This window comes from Phyllopteryx taeniolatus, chromosome 16 (assembly GCF_024500385.1).
Source record: "Phyllopteryx taeniolatus isolate TA_2022b chromosome 16, UOR_Ptae_1.2, whole genome shotgun sequence".
Lineage (NCBI taxonomy): Eukaryota > Metazoa > Chordata > Actinopteri > Syngnathiformes > Syngnathidae > Phyllopteryx > Phyllopteryx taeniolatus.
The window spans coordinates 4,579,107-4,596,022 of NC_084517.1; the positions used below are offsets into that span (position 1 = coordinate 4,579,107).

A 16,916-nucleotide genomic window follows, 5' to 3' on the forward strand; every position below is an offset into this window, starting at 1 on the left:
ACTGGTGTCAACATTTGTATTTTTGTATTTAAAAAGTAATATTTATGTACACATATACAACTATGTGGGGTACGAAACACATGTAATGTGTAATTTTATGTTCAAACTGAGGTTGTAATTGTAACCAACTGCATTTTCAAAGTCATCTTCCCAACATTGCCTATAACTCATTTACTGGTCCGTATACTGACGTCACATGGAAACTTTTTGGTCCGCCCCGGGTGAGACGAAAGAATTTCTCCACTAATATTTTGTCTAAATTATTATTATCATAAGGATTTTAAAACACGAAAAAAAAGAAAAATGAGAATCCCCATGTCTGTTTTTTCATGACGTCGCTAGACGGACCCGCCCCCCAGCAGGCACCGACGACGCGTTCAAGTCACCTCGGAGCTAATAGCATCCGAGCTCCAAGCATGCGGACTGCGAGGCTCCGGCTGGCCGCCTTCGTGGCGCTGCTGTCGGCGGCGTGTTGCTGCTGCCGCTCGCGGGCGGAGGTGATCGACGACGTGCTGGGCAGCCTCTCCAAGGGTGCCTCGTTCCTTGAGCGCCAGCACGAGCACATCAACCTGGACGGCGTGGTGGGCTTCCTCATGCTGCAGGGTGGGTGCTGGGTGGAGGGGCCGCGTTTGTTTGTGGCGCAGTGTCCATCTGCATGCTGCATACACTGGCTGACAAAAAACATTTGAATTATCTTCGTTTCAAATGTAGTTGTTTTTTTTTGTCAGTGTGGCTTAAAAAAAAAGAAAAAAAAGGAAAGCACAAATCTTATTAAAAAATGCACAAATTGTAGTCTAGTACAATTCTAGTAAACCACTTTTCTCATAATATTACTGGTTTAAATCTTTAAAAATTACGTTTTTCTCTCGGAATATAATTTTTTTTAAATTATTGTTTACTTCTTTACGTTCAACTTTTAGTACCTTTTCAGCAGATATTACCTGCAAAATTACAACTTTTTCCTACAGATATTGGAACTTATGTTTCTCGTAAAATAACAACTTCATTGTCACATAATATTTTCCTTGTAAAATAACTTTTTCTCATTTTACCACTGTATCCTTGTATTGTTCTAGTTTTCTTACAACTTTTTTCCTATTAGTTTTATTTGAGTATAATTTCAACATTAGTCACATAAAATTTCAAGATTTTTGTCTTAAAATGACGACAGATAGACCATTTTTACAACTTTTTTTCTCGTAAAAGTACAACTTTTCTCCAGTAATATTGCAATTTTTTTGCGGATATTAGAACATATTCTTCTTGCAATACGGTATCACACCTTTATTCTCATATAATATTTTTTTTCCCCAATGTAAATAAATAAAAATAAAGCCCGCCCCACACACAAAATATTGCAACTTTTTCTGGCAATATTAGAATTTTTTTTCCTTTTAAGATGACCACATTATTCTCTTGGTACACTTAAATGCATGTGTGCATTGCATGTGTCGTTTGTTTGGCTGCGTTAGCCGAGCTGAAGGAGGCAGTGCGGACGTGGCCTCACTCGGACCCGGTCAGCTGGGCTCAGAGGACGGTGGCCGTCGGTCTGGTCAAGCGTCTGGATCGCAGCTTCGACAATGCCATCGCCGCCCTGCGCCAGAATGACCCCAAGTACTACCAAGGTGAAATCCTCATCAAATTGGAATTACACATTCATTGTAAAATTACATTTTTATTCTGGTAATGTGACAATTTGTTTTCTGTTAAATAATAATAAAAAATTGAATACGGGCACAGCGGGCAAGTGAAACTGTAGATCGTGGGTTTGACAGGTTGCCTGTCGATTGTGTACGTTCAGTGATTTGCAAAGTGTGGCTCCCTCTAGTGGTACAACAAAGAATCACTGAATTAAATAAGTGCGCATAAATGGATATTTTTTCATTTTTATTTTTTTTAACACAGTACAGTGCATACAGGTTATTGACAAAATATGTCAAGAGAACTGCTCCAGGTGAGGCTTGAACTCACAACCTCGGCATCACTCCACAGGCTACTGTCTTATAAGTACCGCGCGCTAACCGATTGCGCCACTGGAGCACACATTCAGGGATAATTATAGCGGGACTTGACTGTACTGTTTTATTATTTATTGTCCTGGAATAATTCAAAAATTGCACCTGAATTGTGTCCCATCCCCGAAGAGTTCGAGCCTCTTCTGTCGTGGAAGTTCTGGCAGGTTTCTGAGGAGCGGAGCAGCACTGATCCCAGCCTGGTGTACGCCGCCACCACCGGCAGCGAGTGCTACGATGAGCATCTCAGCGACAAGTGCCTCACGCTGCTGCTGGGAACCTGGTAGGGTGTTGCCGTGGAGACACTTGGCATAGCTGTGCTTAAGTACAAGGACAGATACTTGGGTAAAAAAAAAAATAGATATATTGATTTAACTGCTGTAGTTAAGTAAAAGTACAGAATCTGAAATGTACAAAAGTAAAAATTTGACTGTCAAACAATTATTTTCATAAGAATATTCTCAGGAAATAACACATTTTACCTTGTAAGATTGCAATTTTCCCTCTTAGAAAATCAACTCTTTTTCTAATAATACAACTTCTATCTTGTAAAATAAAATAAAAAAAAAATAATTTTAATCTCATGATATAACTTATTTTTTCTGGTTATATTACAACTTTTTCTCATAAGAATTACAACATCTTTCTCATAAAATTACAGCAGCGGTACAGATACCTGTGTAAAAAAATAAATAAAATAAAATAAAAATAAAATAAAAAAACTGAGTTGACTCCTGTACATAAAGGGAAGTACGTGGTTCTTAAAAAAAAAAAAAAAAAAAACACTTTTTGTCATATACTGTATGTTACAACTGTGTGACCTGACAGTAAAATATTATTAAAATGATCTTTTGAAAAATCACAGCAGACTCTTGCAAAGAGTACTAATAAAGTTTCTTGGCCGGATTATTAACTGCGGTTAGCAACAAGTTAAAAAAAAAAAAAAAAAGGAGTTGGACAGCTCTCTACTTCAAATCCCATCTGAACACACAAGTTATTTTTCCGAATAAAATTGAAAAAAAATCCTGCAAAGTATTACTTTGGTCGCTTAAAAGATTTTAAGAGAAAAGTAAAAATCACGTAAAAATTACAATTTCACTTTTGGAAAGTTACATATTTTTCTCATAATACTACTACTTTTTTCTTATAAAAATACCTTTGTCATAAAATATTTTTTCATTACATATTTCTGCAAATATTATGCGTTTAGTCTCATAAAATTAAGACCTGATCTTGTAAAAATGACAACTTTAGTCTCATAAAATAAAAAAAATGATTCTTGCAGAATTTATATTTGCTCATGTAAAATAAAATTGAAATATCCTGTGAAGTATGACTGTTGTCTATAAAATTAAATTTCACTCTTGGACAATCAAGTTTTTCTTACTGGAACTCGAACAACATTTTTCTCCTAGAAATTATACCTTCATTGTCGTAAAAATGGGATATTTTTTTTTTTTAGACTTTTCTCCGCATATATTATGACATTAGTCTCATAAAAGACAGTCCCTGATATTTAAAAAATGACAACTTTATGCACATAAAATTACAAATTTATTCTCACATAATTTTCTCATATTACATCTTTTTTGTGTGTTTTCTCCTCATAAAAGAAAATAAATGACAATTCCCCCTCATGAAGTTCCAGTTTTAACGAAATATTTGTCATTTTTTACTTGCGACCAATGACGATGATTTTCCATTGTAGGAAACAGAAGGGGACGCCGTGCATCGTGACCAAGCCGTGCCGCGACACCATGACCCAGTTCGGTTGTCCGCACTACTCGCTGTCCCACCAGCTGCTCTACTTCATGATCGGGAAGATGGTGAGGAAGACGAGGGGAACCTTGTTGAGGAGCTAATGTGTGGTTTTGTGCGTGCTAGAAAGGGTGCTCGAACCTGCTGAAGGGCGACACGCGAGCGTCCCGTGCCAACATGACGGAGCGCAGCTACCAGAAGATCTTCTGCTCCAACATGATGAAGACCAACCAGAACATCGGCACGGACGGACTCAGCGAGCAGACGGCGGACATCTTCATCGAGAACAGTCAGTGGTCGCTGCATGCTCGCTTTTGACACCTGGCCTTAAGAAAAGTACGGACAAAAGTATTGGGACGCTGCGCAGCTCTTGATCAATCAATGAATCGGTCAGAGGTTGGATCTCGTCACTCGATCCTTCAAGTCTTAGTTGGTCATTGTAATGGAAGAACCCGCCCATTAAACACTTTGGGATGAACACAAGTAGGCTAGACAACCTCACCAGGGAATTATGGCCCAAAACTAACCAAAAACTTCACGTTTGTGTTGACAGTCCTCATCTGCGGATTGGCCGGCTTCTCCGACTTCTACAAAGCCGATTGGCTGCAGCACATCCTCCGACTGCAGGACACCGAGCTCGGCTGCTTTGGCCGTGACCGTTAAGTTTGGAAGAGCCACTTAATGTCTGCATCTTTTCAGGCATTCGCCATGTGAGATGTGTTCTGCTGTTGTGGTCAGGGAGCATCATCTCGCAGATGATCGGAGACGAGCTGCTGGAGCAACTGCAGCCTCATCACCGCGTCAAGAGGAGGGAGAAGATTCTTCCTGGTGGGTTCAGACTTCATGACGGATGGTTGTTAGTATCGGGTGCCAATGTGGGGGCACAAGTCAAATGACACAAAACTGCTTTTGAAAGTCGATACAAATTTATTCAGGAACAAAAAACTGGTAACAACTGGAGTTGCTGCTAGTCTGTCATACAAAAACAATGAACAAAACGTGAACAACCAGTCAAAAAAAAAAAAAAAAACAGTGAAGAACCATGCCAGAAACAAGGACAGAACTGTCAAGAACCAGTCAAACTCTAAGTTAAGAATCAGTCCTGAACCAGTCAAGAACCACTTCAAAAACTCTGGCAAAAACAAGGAAAAACACCCAGTCAAAAAGAGGACCAGTCTTGATCCACGACAAATACAAGTTAAAAAAACAAAACAATCAAGAACCATGTCAACAGTTTTGTGGGTCTTGACTTGTACCCACCCGTTCTTGGCTTTTGTTCTTAGATGTGCTTCTTGACTTGGTTCATGACTAATGCTTGACCTGTAATTCATTGGTGCTTGACTGTATCTTCATGTAGTTCTAGACTGTTTCTTAACTAGGGTTTTTATGTGGTTCTTGATTTTATTTTGGACGTGGTTCTTGACTTGTTCTTGGCGTTTCTTGATATAGTTCTTTGACAAGTTCTTGACAGGGTTTTCAACACGGTTCTTGACTTGTAAACTTGTTGTTGGATCTAGTTCTTACTTGTTCCTGAAGTTTCTTTGACATAGTTGTTGACTTTTTACTGTTTTTTAGACTAGTTCTGAAGTGTTTTTCTTTTAACTAGTTTTTGACTGGTTCTTAACATATGCTTTGACTCTTTTAGATGTGTTTTTTGACATAGTTCTTGGCTTGTTCCTGACTGTTTTTTTTGTTTGTTTTTGTAATGGTCCTTGTCTTATTCTGTACATATACAATTTAACGTGGTTTGTGAGTGGATATTGTCATCCATTGTATCCCATAATGTATGTTTCTTGTTTTAAGATGGCTGCTCCAGTCACATGACGGCTGTGGCGGTGGGCGCCCTGGGAGGATATTTAAACTTCTACCTGACGGAGCAGGATATAACCAAGAGACCCCTTTCGTGAAGTCCCCCTTTTTCCCTACTCCACAAGAACCCACCCACCGTGGCTCCAAAATGAAAACTTTATTCCTGCCTGCTTTTTTTTAAAAAATTTTTAAAGCTTGAACTCTTAAATCCACAAGAATGACAACCAACACTTTTTAAGTCTAGAACGTCCCCCAGTAGAGCAAGACCTCATCGAAACTGTTCCTGGATGCCCACCAGCACTTTACTGTATGTGTTCTTTGTGGACCAGCTTGCTAACAGACCAACAAACACGTTATATAAATAACATCTAGGTTAAGGGTGTCAAACTCAAGGCCCGCGGGGGCACATCCAACACTTATTTTGGCCCGCAAAAACCTTGCCTCATTTTTTCCTTGACTTTTGTTCTTTGTTCCAAATAAAAGGAAGTAGTCCACTAAAAGAGTCTGTGGTGTTGTCTTTGGTTGGGTCTTCACTCATTCCAGCTGGTGACTTTGTAGAAGAGGGCCTTGAGTAGCCGGGCCTCGTAGGTGACCGTGTTCTTGCCCATTTGGACGGGAGATTCCTCCAGCGGCTGCTCGATGACGGCGGGCACCTCCCGTCCGTACTCTGAGACCCCACCCCCAGAAAAAAACCAACAAAAAAAAAAAGCATTTTGAATTGGTCCCAGGTGGATCATTTGACATTTTGATGGTCAGTCAGGAAATACGCTACTCACACAAAGTTTGTGATATAGCCTTTCAGGTAAAATTTTAGGATGGATTTTTGGAAAAGGTCGTCACTCCCAAAAACTTGAAATGAATGGAAATGTTGTTCATTTGTTCCAGCCCCCCCCCCCCCAAAAAAAAAAAAGGTTTGTAATGTTTTTAATGAGAAAAAAACATACAGTAATGACATAATTAAATATAATGCAAAGAGTTAAACAATTGTCGCCACATTTTGTGCTTCAATTCAGTGGACATTGTGCTGCTCCTTCTGGTGTGCATGCCTTAGCCACATTAAGGCAACAATTCCGTTTTTTTTTGGTCAATATGGGGTGCTGCGTGTACATTACTGAGGAACAAATTGAACTTAAATGATTTTAGCAAATGGCTACACTATAACAAAGAGTGAAACATTTAAGGGGGTCTGAATACTTTCCGCACCCACTGTATATATTCAAGTATTAGGATAGAATATTTATTTATTTATTGTTTTAGTAATTTGGGGAAGTGTTAAACGGAATCCAACTTGTTTTGCTGATGTATGATTCGTGATGGGGCGAAACAAGCAGCTTTGCGTCTTGCCCATACGCTTTTGCTTGTTGAAAAGAAAGTTGTATTGCGTTGTGTTGTATTGTTTGCTAATACGGTGCAACAACCAAATAAAAATGATCAATCAATCAACTTTTTCCCTCATGTTTTTGGGATTGTAGGCTGGCTACTACTGTAGGGTGGACTGAATGGGTGGCAACAAGGGGGGGGAATGAAATGCCAGTATTTTGAGGGTAATATCCTGTGAGCAACAAAAAAAAAAAAAGCAGCTCCCCATTATGCCAAGACGACATCATACATGGTCCAGCGCTACCAGTGTGTGCGTGTGTGTGCTTCCGCATCACCTTCACAGTTCTCCAAGAACTGAATGCACTCCTGGACCACCACCCCCTTCAGTGTGATGATGTGCTTGGACATGTTCTCCAGCAGGGACAGGAAACAGCGCTTGGCGTAAAACCACGTGTCCGTCCCCAGCTACACCACACACACACATACATACATCACACACGTACTACGAGGTATAAATATAAAGTTGGCCTAGCTCAATTAATAAAGAGCAGTTACCTTCTTGTTGTAAGGCTCCAGGCTCTTAATGACGCGAGAGATGCCAAAATTGTAGTTGCCCTTGGCGCAGTACAACGTGCTGAGGACCAAAAAATATACATACACATGTAAAAAAATATATATATTGTTTTTTTCCGGATGATTGAGAGGTGTTAAAAGTCACCCGATGACCAGGTTGACGATGCACAGGTGGAAGACTTTCTTGTCTGGGTCGTCATAGGAGATCTGCTCCTCCTCCTTCTCGATCTTCCTCATTAGCTCCTCGGCCTGCAAGACGTTTTCACTCCATCAGTGCTGAATAGTCCCAGTCCCGCTATTCAGTGATTTAAGGTATGCAAATAATACAAGTTACCTCTTCATTCTGGCTGTTCATGATGTAGGACACGCACAAGTTGGCCAGGACCACAGCGCTCACATTCAAGATCTGCATCAAGATCAAAATATATATTTTTGATTTTGATTTGAAAGTTTTGAATTATTTAAAAAAAAAAAAAAAAAAAGTGTTTATATTCCATTTCTGGCTTTTGTTTATTTCTGTTTAATTTGACTCTTCTATTTGGTAGATATTTTAAATTGCCTTTTATTCTTTTAAACTAAAAATAAGCTAAGGCGAGCTCCGAACTAACCACTACTGACTCTTCCAACGTTCATAATGACAAATTTCCTCCTTCTCACAGTTGCAATTATTCATAATGCACTGCAAACAAAAACACACACACAAAAAACAAGAAAAGTTTCACGCATTGTAAAATAAAAAATAAAAAATGAAAAAAAAGACAAGGCAAAGCTACTTTCTCTATTTTTACCGGCGGTTTGTACGTGCACAGGCAATCCTGCACGCTACACTGCTCCACCTGTGCACAAAGGTTAAACCGTCAAATGACCTAACAACGCACTCGAATAATAAGCTTTAACCTCGTCCTTCACGCGCCTGGTGGCGTCACTCACGTCGTCGTAGTGCTTCTTGACGATGGGCTCGTACAAGCTGATGGCCTCCTTGTACTTGTTCTGCATGAAGAGCACATGGGCCACGTTCAGCTTCCACGTGTCGTCCTCATTGCACACCTCCATGGACTTGTGGAAGATCTTCTCCACCATCGCAAAGTTTTCACGATTCCAGTAGATCTTGGCTTGGGCCATCAGGACCACGATGTACCTGTGCGGAAGACGTAGAAGAAGAAAGGCGGAGAATGAGACGGAGACATTTATTGCAAGAAGGCCTTTTCTGAACACAACATAGACGACATCAAGGATGAATGATAAGAGCTAAGTTGAACAATAGAAATAAACACGGCTAGAAATATTCCAGCCGTGTGCACGTGTGTTCTCACTTCTCCTGCATGGTGTCATAATCCTGGAGGGCTTTCTTCTGCCCGTCATCGTCTCGAGCCGTCTTGGCCTCTTGCAGCTGCAAACACAATGAAATAAGTCTCATATATACACAAAAAGATGAAATACGCTTTGTAATGTAATACATAAAGTGATTTTTTAAAATTTGTTTTTTTGTTGCCACTTGATTGGGACACACGTATTTCGGGTCACATGTAAACAATAACTAGATCCAGCCAACATACTGTACATGCCCATGTCGACCATGTTGAATGTGGCGACATTTCCAGGCATTGCATCGAATGCAATGCCTGGAAATGGCAATGGAAATGGAAATTAATCTTAACGGATTTGGAAATAGGAAGCACACTAATTCCTGGCGGCTCATGAGAGCGACATGCTACGACAACAGCTGATTGTCACCATGACCGAGCACATCAGCGTAGTAAGTTTGGATACAATTTAAAACTTTTCAAACATTTTCAAGCTTTTTTTATATTTATTTACCATAACTTTGTACTGTACTGGGCGTTTAAGGCCACGAGAAAAAAAAAAATACAAAAGAATAATTTTGTACTGTACAGCAATATGGGTGCATAATGCCACAAAAAAAAGGGCTTGAATATAAACGACGATCGGCTGTAACAGACGACACCCCCCCCCATAAGTCCGTTAAATCGAGGTTCCACTGTATTTTGTAATAACTCATAGCAGGTAGGGCTGTGAAAAAAATAAAATTGGCTAACTCGGCTAAGTCAGCCACAAAAATTTCTGCGTCGAGGAATTACTCGAGTACTTGACGAATTATCAATAGGGTAATCGATTCTAAAAAGATTCAATAGTGAACACCAGAGTTGCTATTGGACTATATGGCTGCACATCAGCTCTTCTGATTTAGATCAAATGGTTTACCCCCTTTTTAGCCAAAAACACTCATAAAGAGAAAAAAGGAGGCAAGGAAGGTGTCTTGAAAGTGCACAATGTAGTAAAAAGTAGGTGACCTGCTTGGCCAGCTTGCGCAACTTCTCTGTCATTTTGCGGATCATGTCATCAAATTTCCTGAATGCCTGAACACACAAACACAGGACACCTGGTCTTACTGATGTCATAATAATACCACCACAATGCATCTGATTCTTATTCTACCTCCTCTGGCGCCGTCTGGCAGGTCAGCAAGGCATCTAGAAACTCGTACTCATACTAAAAAGACAAGCAACAACACACTTATGTTTCCTTCAGTGGACAACCTTCACAACGCTTAAGGATGTTTCAAACCAGAACACCAAAAATGACACATTAAGGTGAGTAGAACTCACTGGAGAAAGCAATTTGTAGGTGAGGTGTGCATTTTCTGCCAGGACGTCAGCTGCCAAATCAAAATACTGCCAAGAAACAAGCGTAAGGTTGTATCCAACAGTACTCCGAAGTCTGGGCACGTGAACTGTTGATAATATACCTCATGTTTGCAGTAGAGCAGCAGCAAGTTACCAAAGGTGACGGGCGGGAAGGACGGCTGCTGCAGCAGGAAAGCCAACTTCTCAAAGCCTTGCGAGGGCTTGGTGTCCATGTTAAGCAGAGCCTGGTTGTGCAGAGTCACCGTGTCTAACTCCTGCGTGTCACATCATCACGACAACAGACTTCACTGAAACATACACTCTGATATTTTCATTTTTTGTGTTTTGGTGTTATACTTCTGGAAAATGTGTATAACGTCTGACTCGCACTAAGCCACTTGACCTGTGCTGGACTTTGTGTTTATTTCGGATGTGCAAGTTGGTGGTTAATGTGGCAAAAATAATTGCATTACTTGTATGACACCTATATTGCATGAGCGTATGTGCCCATGCATGTTGGTCACAGGCTGAACACGAGGGGTCCAGGAACTGACCCTTAAGAGACCCCATGTGTCATTGCCATTCGATGAGATTGAAAAATTCTAATGTTTCCCCAAATAAACATTCCTTTCGTCCAGGTAGGTCCTGAACCATTTAGGGACTTTTCCATTTAGTCCTACCCACATTTCCAACGTGCTCAGCAGTATGTTATGGTCTACTGTATCAATGGTGTTTATATATTATGCAAGTTGTCAGTAATAAACAATTGTATTAGGGCAAATGTATGGCACAACATTATTACAATTTATACTGTTGAAGTCCGCATGTGTTTTGTAATAAATGCCACGAGAGGACACGAGACGTTCTCACAACAGGAGAAGCGGGACCGACAGACGCACACGCACACATTCTCGGTTACCTCCTCTGATCTCGGCGGCATGTCCGTCAAAGCCTCCTGAGCTCCTTTTACTGCCAATGGAGATTTGAATAATCAATTCATCTTTTATTCACATTGCAATTACAAAAAAACGAAGCGGATACTAAAATATTTTAGAATATTAAAAGGTGTAATAAAGCTGCTTTCTAATTGTGGAAAGAATCCTTCTATGCACGTAATATGGCTTCCATCTGTCAATCAAACTTTTACGTTTGCGATGTTCGTGTGTAGTTTCTTGCAACCCGATCTCTTACAGTTCTTCAGCTGGTACTCGATGGCAGCCTTGAGGTTGAAGGCTTCCACCAGGGCAGTCTGATGCAGCACCAGCGTGTTGCCCACGCTGCGCACGTCGATGCCCTCCGTCGTCAGGCCAACGCTCAGCTCTGCCGCAATGGAAGAGGCACAACTTTTTACATTTTTCCGAGACGAAGCGTGGGGAGAAAATTGGAGCTTCCGATGGTCTTCTACTACTTCAGTGATCAGGAGGGAACGCTGCTGGAAACTTGTTGTAAGATATTTTAGCACTCCATTCCACGGAGAGTTTAAAAATGCCCCCGTGTCCTGCTGGAGACAATGTGGTTCGAGTGAGACAAATCATTTTCACGTATTTTGGGGATGCCCCACATTGACACCATACTGGAGGGAAATACAAAAACCATCCACCGTTGAATTTTGAGAGTCCGCATTTTGGTCAAAATCAACTATTGATTTGAAGGAAGGATGAAAAACTATTATAAGCTCTTCTAGCTGCTAGTAAAAAGTGAAAGTGGTTAACTCCATCACCTCGAACATTGTGGGAGTGGTTTGGGATAATTCTAGAGATCGACAAAATGGAAAAGCACACCAAGCAACGCGTCCGAAAACAACTGAAGTGGATCATTGCAAAAAATGTACAGTTGGTGACTCTTTGTTGCAGTTGTAGCAATTGAGCACCTCACATCCACCAACGTGCTGAAAACTGCGACCCAGTTTCAGGTTTTGAGGATCTACATGCAATACATTGTACTCTATTATTTTTTCATTGAAACAAAACGAAGGGTTCTGGTCGTCCCAAACGTCTTCCATTTCAGGATTATGGAGGCCACTGTGCTATTAGGAACCTTAAGTGCAGCAGAATTATTTTTGTTACCTTGACCAGATCTGTGCCTTGCCACAATTCTGTCTCTGAGCTCTTCAGGCAGTTCCTTTGACCTCATGATTCTCATTTGCTCTGACATGCACTGCGAGCTGTAAGGTCTTATATAGGCAGGGGTGTGGCTTTTCAGTATAATCAAACACAGCTGGACTCCAGTGAAGGTGTAGAACCATCTCAAGGATGATCAGAAGAAATGGACAGCACCCGTGTTCAATATATGAGTGTCACAGCAAAGGGTCTGAAAACTTATGGCTGTGTGATATTTCAGTTTTTCTCTTTTAATAAATCTGCAAAAATGTCAACAATTCCATTTTTTTTCTGTCAATATGGGGTGCTGTGTGTACATTGATGAGGAAAAAAAATTTACTTGAATGATTTTAACAAATGGGTGCAATATAACAAAGAGTGAAAAATGAAAGGAGGTCTGAATACTGGATGGATGTGTGTGTACCAACAAAGACATTTCACACGTTCAATAACGACAAGCCTTGGGTCACTGCTAAACTTCAGCAACTTCGCTCGGCTAAAGAGGACGCCGATCAAAATGAGGACAGAACCCTCTACAATCGGGCTATAAACCAGCTGACAAAAGAAATTAACCTGCCAAAGAGAAATTATGCAGAAAAGCTGGAAAAACTGTTTACTGCTAACAAATCTAAATCAGTCTGGCGTGGATTACATTCCCTAACTACAAGCGACCATCCCCTCAAGCGGAGAACAATAAAGGACTAGATGACGACTTCAACACAGCAGATTTCAAAGGACACTTTCACATCCCACACCCACCTAGCCGCACCACCAACCACCATCACACCTCTGACCTCCCCATTCTGCGTTGACAATCCATGAACAGGATGTGAGACGCATCTTCCAACAACAAAAGATCACAAAGGGGCGGGCCCAGACCTTGTGTCCCCATCCTGCCTCAAAGTCTGCACGGACCAGCTTGCTCCAGTCTTCACACAGATCTTCAATAGCTCTCTGGAACTGTGTGTAGCTTCTTGCAACCCGATCTCTTACAGTTCTTCAGCTGGTACCCGATGGCAGCCTTGAGGTTGAAGGCTTCCACCAGGGCAGCAGACATTCTAACAGCTTCTTCCTTCTTGCAGATCTCTGTCGGGACACTTCTACGTTATTCATGCACTCACTGTAGTAGTCTCGTCACTGTGCGCTATTTGCGTATCTGTTGTTGACCAATACTGGGCACTCATGTGCTTGAGAACTATCTGCACCATTTGCACAATTGTTGTCACTGTTCCAGATTAGTCATTTCAAACTGCTTTAAATTGCTCGAGGACTCTGCATCATTTGCACAATTGTCATTGTATCAGCATTACCACATTACTGGTAACCTTACAGGTGCTGTAGGATTTTAATGACACGGCGTAGCGTGTTACCAATGGTTTTCTTGACGACTGTGGTCCCAGCTGCCTTGAGAATCATTAACAAGTTCCTCCCATGTAGTTCTGGACTGATGCCTAACCTTTCTCATGATCATTGATACCCCACGAAAGTACCCCACAAGGTGAAATCTTGCGAGGAGCCCCAGATGGCGGGAGATTGACAGTCATTTTATTCTAATTATTCTAATTCTAATTTTATTCGATTTATTGCCGCAACAGTTGTCTCCTTTTCACTCAGCCTCTTGCCAATGGTCTTGTAACCCATTCCAGCCTTGTGCAGGTCTACAATCTTGTCCCTGATGTCCTTAGAAAGTTCTTTGGTCTTGCCCAGGATGTTTTAGCTGGCCCGTTTTAGCAGGGCCGTTTTAGCTGGGCCATAAGCATAACTACCATGTGGCCCGTAATGACAATTTGACATCACGATCGAGTCAGATACCTGGATGCTCCCGGATGCCTCGCTCGATGATCTCACCGATGTATTTGAGGGCCTGCGCGTAGTTGCTGAGCCTGTAGTAGCATAGCGCGATATTGTATGACAGAGCTGGCACAGAGAACAAAAAAAAAAAGGGGTTTTTTTTTTGTTTGTTTTTTTCGGTAGTGATTTATGTTTGAGTGTGTCTGTGTACTTACCAGGCACATATCCCAGCACCTGCATGGCCGATGTGAACTTCTTGCAGGCGTCCTCGTACTTGGCATCCTGGTAGAGCAGGCAGCCCATGTTGTACACGTAGTCAGTGTCCTCCGGGGGAAGCTGCTCCACCAGAGACTGCACCCACGCACGACAGTCACCAATAATAAAAGTCAGTCGGCAATACTATCAGATAGCAATAACTACGAGTCACTCACCAATACTATTAGTCAGCAATAATAACCATCAGTAAGTAATAATAATGCAACGGACACGCCGTTACAGATGACCCCCGCCAACCCTTTGCTCCTTCTGTCTGGGACAATTGCTGGAGGACTAGCAACACCCACAGGTGGCGGCTAGCTACTGCAACTCTGGAGGAACTAATCACAATCTTCACTGGATTTGAACGTTATATCATATTTTAAGAACTTTGCATGAACGCCTTAGTGTTACCATCTCAACAGCGCCTCCAGTGATTGTATTTCTGCAAATTTGAATGTCTGATGTCAAATCTGTTTGTCAGCTGAACCGGATGAGACGTTTCACCTTTCAACACAAATGCCACGTGGCAAATATTATACTGTTCTCAACAACCACATACAATTGAAACATTCGTTCCAGGGATTAAAGAGGATCTGCGAGTGACAATGCAAAGCTAAAAAAATGGTCTTGTTATCTTAAATCCAACAATTAATATTTTATCCCACTGGTTTTAAACCGCAAAATAATCCTAGGTTGGAAAAGTAACATTAAGAGGCGGTCAATCTTCCCTGTTGGCCCCGGAGGGTCGGGGGGGGCATAAAGGCTGGAGCCCCCTTTGTTGAGTGCTGGCACTCGTTTGACCAACTTGCCGAAGACTGACTCAGCCAGGAGGCCGCACCTCTCACCACGAGGTGGCGAGGACACATCGGACCCTTCCCCGCCTAAGGGCACCCTGCCAGCGCGCCGAGCTACCCAATGGGTTTCTGGGCAGCTCACGGGCAAGGTCCTTTGGGAAGGAAGCGGGCGGCACACGTCGCCACCCTGCCTGGAAACTTTTTTTTTTCTTTTCCTTCCTCCTCCTTCCGCCAAATCAACAATAATAACTGTCATATTTGATAACAAACCTATCGGTCAACAATACTCACGAGAAGTCAGTAATAAAAACTAAATACAAATAAAGAAAACCAATTCATCCTTTGAGATGGAGGTTACTTTGGCAGCAGAGTAATTCTCCTCAAAATATTTGATGGAGGCTTGCAGTTTGATCATCTGTAGAGAAGAAAGAAGAAGAGGGACAATTTAGAAAAAACACTTAAATGTCAGCTGTGTTGTCTTTTTCTCCTATTTGGGGTATTCACTGAACACCATCTTGATCATTGCGTGGACCAAGTGACCTTGGTTTGGCTGCTGGGCGTATCCAGGGCGAAGGAAGCCTTGGTGGCCTCGGCATAGGCGCCCGCCTTGTACAGACTCTGAGCGTAGTACACCCGGTACTCCTCCACCTCGGGGTGCAGCTGCGTCAGCTGCTCGTAGCACTCGGCCGCGGCGCTGAAGTCCTGGACGTGGTAGTAGCAGAAGCCCAGCAGGGACAGCGCCGCCCGAGACTTGAAACAAAAAACAGGAACGATTTCCACATTTTTTAGACTTTAAATAGACTATCGTTGCATTTTTGGGGAATGCGGGAGGAAGTCAGAGTACCCAGAAAAACACCCATACCAAGCACAGGGAGAACATGCAATCTCCACACAGGAAGGGCAGAGCCAAGATTCGAACCCTGTACCTCAGAAATGCGAGGCAGACATACTTAACACTAGTCCGCCTTTAAATGATTATTAAATTACATTAAATGTATTCAGTGATTGGACTCGTCTTACGAATTTGAATTTTCAAGTTTAACATCAAACACTTTCATTGGGGTGTGCTCATTTTTTCCCCTCTTAATATTTGAAGCTGTGAGAAAGAGATGAGACATCCTTATGATCAAACACTTACCCTGGTGTGCTTTTGAAGTTGGCTGTTGAGAATGTGAATGGCCTCAACATACTGGCTGTCCTTAATCTACAAGACAAATCAGCATTACGCACATTTTTCTTATTAATAGTCATTTTGTAAATCAAACAGGTCTTTTCTTGTTTCATTCCTGAGCCATGTTAATAGTGAATCGCTGTTTACAAGTAAGAACTAGTAACATAATTCAATGAATTTTCCTGTAGTTTGACGTCAAGCTACCGAGCTAAACTAAGCTAAGCACATCCAGGACAACTCCCGTCACATAACCTTCGTATTCTTACCAGTTTATAGATAGTAGCAGTATACTCCCCGTCTTTTATCGTCATCATGATGCCAAACGTGTATATTTCACGGCTCCAAATGAGACCGAATCTGCCAAATTCCCCAAAACAAGCGACGCTAACTAGCCAGTTAGCTAGCTGGCGTGCTCGCACAGAGCAAGCTGACTGGTGTTACCTAGCAACCTCCCGGACCGGAAGTAAGAGTTTTGACGGGCGTTTATGAAAACCAATCATGTTTGAGGATGCAGCAACTAATCTATTAAATATTCTGTTCTTTATTTACATAATTTTAGATAACAGCAGTGCACACCCTTTATTGCCAGGGATTAAAAGAACAACCTTTATTTATATAGTGAGGAAAAAAATATATATATATTACAGCAATTTTTAAGAAATGGTTGTATTAATTCTGTGGCCAGG

The 16,916-nt window shown here is 41.7% G+C and overlaps 2 protein-coding genes and 1 non-coding gene across 7 annotated transcripts; 1 reads left to right on the forward strand and 2 right to left on the reverse strand.

Moving 5' to 3' along the window:
- The first annotated feature begins 181 nt into the window (after positions 1 to 181).
- c16h16orf89 (chromosome 16 C16orf89 homolog) lies at positions 182 to 6,079 on the forward strand. The gene is made up of 9 exons (XM_061748166.1): positions 182 to 221; positions 343 to 603; positions 1,473 to 1,625; positions 2,145 to 2,295; positions 3,721 to 3,838; positions 3,897 to 4,059; positions 4,324 to 4,428; positions 4,509 to 4,598; positions 5,574 to 6,079. Exons 1-9 carry the CDS (start codon positions 197 to 199, stop codon positions 5,675 to 5,677), a joined length of 1,170 nt encoding a protein of 389 aa, XP_061604150.1. The 5' UTR covers positions 182 to 196; the 3' UTR covers positions 5,678 to 6,079.
- On the reverse strand, positions 1,947 to 2,040 carry trnai-uau (transfer RNA isoleucine (anticodon UAU)). Its single transcript has 2 exons — positions 2,003 to 2,040; positions 1,947 to 1,982 (listed from the first exon to the last, which is right to left on the reverse strand). It is a non-coding gene; the product is annotated as a tRNA-Ile (tRNA).
- ift70 (intraflagellar transport 70) lies at positions 3,954 to 16,691 on the reverse strand. Of its 5 annotated transcripts, none has more exons than XM_061748158.1 (19): positions 16,497 to 16,691; positions 16,198 to 16,263; positions 15,600 to 15,809; positions 15,418 to 15,474; positions 14,223 to 14,358; positions 14,029 to 14,133; positions 11,309 to 11,437; positions 11,037 to 11,086; positions 10,240 to 10,392; positions 10,100 to 10,165; positions 9,930 to 9,983; positions 9,785 to 9,850; positions 8,786 to 8,862; positions 8,403 to 8,610; positions 7,807 to 7,878; positions 7,618 to 7,721; positions 7,455 to 7,533; positions 7,235 to 7,401; positions 3,954 to 4,091 (listed from the first exon to the last, which is right to left on the reverse strand). In XM_061748158.1, the coding sequence occupies exons 1-18, from the start codon at positions 16,542 to 16,544 to the stop codon at positions 7,237 to 7,239; spliced, it is 1,845 nt and encodes a 614-aa protein (XP_061604142.1). In that variant the 5' UTR covers positions 16,545 to 16,691; the 3' UTR covers positions 3,954 to 4,091; positions 7,235 to 7,236. The 5 variants fall into 5 exon arrangements, with proteins under 5 accessions (XP_061604142.1, XP_061604138.1, XP_061604140.1 ...); XM_061748154.1 differs by having other exon boundaries at positions 7,235 to 7,364; positions 16,497 to 16,690; XM_061748156.1 differs by having other exon boundaries at positions 3,972 to 4,096.
- Between the last annotated feature and the right edge of the window lie 225 nt (positions 16,692 to 16,916).